The sequence below is a fragment of the Otolemur garnettii genome, unplaced genomic scaffold (genome assembly GCF_000181295.1).
Source record: "Otolemur garnettii isolate 467f Iridium unplaced genomic scaffold, OtoGar3 scaffold00048, whole genome shotgun sequence".
Taxonomy (NCBI): Eukaryota; Metazoa; Chordata; class Mammalia; order Primates; family Galagidae; genus Otolemur; species Otolemur garnettii.
Window position 1 is genome coordinate 3,545,049 of NW_003852443.1, and position 5,691 is coordinate 3,550,739.

At 32.7% G+C, this 5,691-nt stretch overlaps 1 protein-coding gene across 2 annotated transcripts in view; it reads left to right on the forward strand.

Moving 5' to 3' along the window:
* NCKAP1 (NCK associated protein 1) overlaps nucleotides 1–5,691 on the forward strand; it is a 117,723-nt gene that overhangs the window by 35,210 nt on the left and 76,822 nt on the right. The window contains exons 3-4 of one of the 2 annotated variants that reach the window (XM_003791457.2): nucleotides 5,059–5,151; nucleotides 5,340–5,396. In XM_003791457.2, coding sequence (XP_003791505.1) covers nucleotides 5,059–5,151; nucleotides 5,340–5,396 — 150 coding nt within the window. The remainder of the gene's footprint in view (nucleotides 1–5,058; nucleotides 5,152–5,339; nucleotides 5,397–5,691) is intronic. The other variant, XM_023514145.1, reaches the window with a different exon arrangement.

The window sequence follows — 5,691 nt, forward strand, 5'->3', positions numbered from 1 at the left end:
CTTCCCTTTTATCCAAGTATATAAGCTACTTTATAAGTTGCTTTGGTGGCATTATTTCTGGGTCTTATGCTGCTTGAAAGAATTTTGCTTTTGCTTTTTATCTTTTAATTTCTGCAATATAATCTTTCATGCCCTCCCTCTAATTTAAAATATTTGTGATCCTTATGAGTGTAATAATGCTAATGAGCATTGCATTTCTTTAATGTTGATAGTGTAGTATTCACAAAGCAAGGAAATTATCTTATCTTTAGCAGAAACAAGTTAATATTGCAGTCTCCAATCCTCATTAAGAAAATCTGTTTTCTTCCTTCAGAGTTCTCTTGGTCTTCTTTGAAAAGATGGGCTGTTAAGTGGACAGAATTAAAATATACTATTGTATTGTGTAACTATGAACAAATTCCTGTTCAAACAGAAATGCAGTACACCATTGTCAAAGCAGATGACAGACTGACATACTCAACCCCCATAAACTCTCGCCAACCATCCTGGTGGGTTAGTGGTGCCAGTTAGGTGGGGGAAGTTAGAACTAACTCATGGGTGGAGCAGCTGTCAATTTAGCTCTTGTGGCTTAACCAGTGTTCTAATTGTGCCATTCAATCTTGGAGGTTAATTTTGTTGAAACTTATTTTTTTCTTTGGCATCTTAAATAGCATCTTAAATGGCATCTTAAATTTTATTTTATTGTTTTATTTATTTTTTTTTCCTTTGGCATCTTAAATAGCATCTTAAATGGCATCTTAAATTTTATTTTATTGTTTTTTTTTTTTTTGAGACAGTCTCATTATGTCTACCTTTGTAGAGTGTTATTGCGTTGCAGCTCACAGCCACCTCAAGACTCTTGGGCTTAAGCTATTCTCTTGCCTCAGCCTCCCAAGTAGCTGGGACTATAGACACTCACCACAATGCCTGGCTATTGTTTTTTTTGTTTTGTTTTGGATTTGTTTTTTGCAGTTTTTGGTGGGGCTGGGTTTAAACCCGCCACCTTTGGCAAATGGGGCTGGTGTCCTACTCCTTTGAGCCACAGGTGCCACCCCTGGCTATTGTTTTGTTATTGTCATTGTTTAGAAGGCCCTGGCTAGGTTGGAACCCAGCAGCCCCGGTGCGTGTGGCTGGTGCCCTAACCACTGCGCTATGGGTGCTAAGTCAAATACATTAATTTTAAAAATAAAATAGAAGTATAAAACATCAACAAAAAATTATTAATAAAAATAAGGTGATTTGTTCTGTAAAATTTGCATTCAGTCAAAAGTCCTCATGCAAGGACTTAGAAGCCACATGTGGCCTTAAGGCTACAGGTTCCCCATCTCTGCTGTGTACTCTTCACTGGATGTTAACATCTCACATACTATTGTTGGAATCACTTTTTCTGAAGGTCATGTGCTGCACTAACATGCCCACTCTGCTGCTGCTGCTGTATAGAAAAGACTGAAGAAGCAAGAGCAGAAGTACAGAGATCTGTTAGGAGGCTACTTTGGTAGCTCAGCTGATAGTTGATGACTCGGGAGGTAGTGGGACAGGTTGGACAGAGATTTACCCTGATAGCATTTTAGTGCACTCTTATTTTAAAAACCTGGCTGAGAATATCAGACTAAGAAATTGCATAAAGCTTTCCCTGAAGCCACGCTTGTGTATTTGGTTTTTGTTGTTTTTTTTTAAAGTGGAACAAAATAGTAGCATGATAATCAAGAAAAATAACATGCATAAACAGTTTCAATAATGAATAATTCAAATGGGTAAATAAAAAAACTACAGCCATGTTTCTTTGTATTGGAATGAATGGGTTAGCTGTGTTTTGTGTTGGTTCCTTATATAATCTGGCAGTGTTTTTTCTTTGAAAGAATGAAAATTAGTACATACCAAGTTTTACTAGTTTTATTACTGTGGGTAGATGTTAGGATCATCTTTTTTTGGTGCTTTTTTTTGTGTGGAAAATACTTCTCAATTGAGATTAGTTACCAATATTTTTTCCATGTAGAGAAATATTCTTCGCATTTTGCATGCCTCGTGTTTATCCTGTTTATTTTTACACATTTTACTTGAATATTAAGAATAATGATCCATAGCTAGGCATTTTAATGAAAGCATTATTTCTTTGTATCACATGAACATGCTTTTGAAATATTAGCAAATACAATCAATTTTTCTTAAAAATAGTACTTTTCTAATGTTCTGTTGTATAACACTGAACAGTTTATTACTCATGTTCTTAAACCATTTTCTACTTTTTATTTATTATAAAACAATGAGATGTTGAATTAAGAAAACTTTGTTCTGGATGTTAATACTATTTTGTAGCATCTATTCTCCTTTAAGAACTAAAATGTAGCATTTTGGGGTGGTGCCTATGGCTCAAAGAGTAGGGGGCTGGCCCCATATGCAGGAGGTGGCAGGTACAAATAGGCCAAAACCTGCGACAACAACAAAAGAACTAAAATGTAGCATTTTTGCAGTTTATGTCTGAAAGTTGTTGATAACTTTTGTTCTTTTTATAGTTGACCTCTTTTTTGCCAGGCTTCATGGAATTTCACTAAAACAGGGGACATGACTGCATTGAAATATTGAAGAATTGTATGACATACCTGTAAAATGTTTCGAATGACATCTGACATATAATGCATGGTCAATAAATAACAGTTCTTAGTAGAAGCACTATGAGTAATAGTGGAATTATTTTAAATAGTTTTGTTTTTGCTCATTTTGAAGAAGTGATCTGTGAGCCTCCTTTGTTATTCATTTAATAAATGGTGGGCACTGTTAAATGTGCTTACGTATATCATCTTGGTTAATTGTCCACATCAACTCCCATTTAGATGATGAAAGTTATTAGACCCTCACATGTTAACTCACTTAGTCATGGTTGCATAATAAGAGGAGGGCTTTTGAGCATCAACTACCAAAACATACCATCTGACACTAACTTACACAAGTCAGTTGTTTATTTATTTACTTTATTTTTTTATTTCATTACTTTGTATGAGCGGAGGAGAAATTTAGATAGGAAAGTAAGTTAGGGCCAGATTGTGGAGGGCCTTGAAAGCTTTACTAATTTTGAACTTAAGCATCCAGTAGTTGTTCAGTATATATGTATTGCCTTTATAGAGGCTAGTCAAACATGGTTTGAGGGGAATAATGTTGACTGAGAAATTTAGACTTTGAGATTTTATAATTAAAAAGGGAGATAATGGGAATGTAGAATAGGATAAACAATACTTTTTTAGAAGATGAGATTAGCAATCATAAACCTTTCATTAAGTAGTTATTAAAGTTTCATAAGGTTCTTTCAACTTCTTTGTGTATTAATACAGAAAATGAGGGTTTATATACAAGATCTTTAAGGCTCATAATAAGATGATGACCATGTCATTTATCATAGAAACGAGGACATAGAAATTGAAAGGGGGCACCATTAATATTTACTCTAGGGCATCTGAAGTAAATTGGGGTTATTAAACCAAGTAACAGACAAATTATACTCTATATCTTCTTACTATGAGTGTACTCTGACCTGTTAATAGCTTAAAACTCAAATTTAAAGTACTGAAAAGCAGGAAAAATAACTAAGACATCAGTCATAAATGTTTAATGTTGTTGAACAGATGATCACTGTGAAATGTAAGCAAATAGAATCATTGTAAAATAAGTATTTAATGTTGTTGGAGTGGTAATGATTAAAAATCAGATTCCATAAACATGGAATTCTTTTGAAACAAGTATGTTGTGCAAAATAGAGTTAGCTGCACTCATAGATGGAACTAAAGATAGCCATTATGGGTATCTACCTTAATTTCTCTGGCATTTATGAAGAGTAATGAGACATTTCATTATGAATATTTTCTTAAAGGTCTTCAGGGACTGTGGTATTTAGGGTGGTTTACCCTATAATAGTTGGGTCTACCAGACTGTTGTGCTTTAGAGTTTTAAATTGACTCTTTGTTTGTTTGTTTTAAATTGCCCCCTGATATTAGGCTCACCACTGTAAATTTTCTGAATTATCATAATGGTTCAGAAGAATTATGTATGGAGGCACCTTTCTCCTAACCTTACTGTTTTAAGTATAAATAAAAGTTATGTGAGGGCCTCAGTTGTGTGGGCTTTTATGGAAAGTTTGATACTTTCAACCGCTTTCTCATATTTTTTACTTTTCTCATTTTCTGGGTGTTTCTCATCCATTTTGTATGTATGTAGATCACTTGGGTATCTTCTTAAAAGAGAGAGTCTAACTCAGTAGATCTGAGGTGGGCCCGAAATTCTGCTTTTCTAACAAGCTTCTAAATGATGTGGAAGCTGCTATTCAATAGACTATACTCAGAGAGTAAAGGCTCTACATGATTTATTAGAACTCTGGCAGTCTTATATATGATATAGGGCATTAAATAGAGCTAGATTATTTCAAAATATAGTAGTTGATTTAAAAGAAAAATTGGGAAAATTGTAAAGTCAGTTATACAGTTGATTAAAATAATATTTGTTTTTCACACCCTCTTTCATGTCTTAACTCTAGTTTGGCTTCTTTCTCATTTCTTTTTTGTTGTTGTGGTTTTTGCTTTTGTTTAATATATTATTGTTTTGTGGATCTGGTCAGGGAACCGTTACTGTATTTTATGTTTGTATCTACATTTTATTTTGCATGCGTAACGTGGCTTTGCCTGGATGTTCTTTTTGGTAAGTTCCAAATTTATCTAGCATATTGTTAAGTTGTAATGTTTTTCATCTTCTTTTCTCCCACTTCTAGTAATGTGATCATGCTCATGATTTGTTTTTAATTTTTTAAAAGAGTTCATTTGATAATTGTTTTTCCCTAACATTTTCTGGTTTTCCTTAATAGTAGTGCAATTTGGTACTAATCTGCTTTGATTCGTTATAGCCTCACACTGTCAGTTGCTGATCACTATTAGCAGTTGCTGTCTTAAGTACTTTGGTTTTTTAAAAAAGCCTTAATCATCTAGAAATATTATTCTAAAAGCTTCCGCTTCCATATATCATAAAAGAAGATAGTTTGTAGTTATAGTCAATGGTTTTGTTCTCTGTGAGCAATGCATTTTAATTTTGTTTTTACAGCAACAGCTTGCACAACTACAGAAAGAAAAATCAGAGATTCTGAAAAATCTGGCATTATATTACTTCACATTTGTAGATGTTATGGAATTTAAGGTATGCATTTTAATACATATAGTTTAACATTTCGAAAGATTTTGCATCTGTTAATTATATAAATTGCTTTGTCAATAGATAATAAAATTGAAATTCTTCTAGAACTGAAATTTAAAATATGTTTTGTTCATGTTTTCTGAATTTAAAATTATATGGATAAGAGATTAAAATGTGTGTTTTCTTTTCAGGACCATGTTTGTGAATTGCTCAATACTATTGATGTTTGTCAAGTCTTCTTTGATATTGTAAGTGTCATTTTTGGAAAACTTTTCAGTTTTCCTATTTGTGTCCAGAAAAGGTCAGGGACTGATTGCTTTTTTTTAGAGAAAGTATATATCACTAGCATATAAAGTTTTAGAATTTTTAATTTGGCTTGTTTTATTATTTTTTTTAAGTAAGAAGTTATAATATATTCTTTTTTTTTTTACTTGTTTATTTGATTGTCACTGAGTGTAAGTCTTGCACATATTGGAAAATAGATGTTAATTTTAGTATTTTATTTTTAGTAGGCCCAATTTTAAAAAGTTAAGTAGATAATAT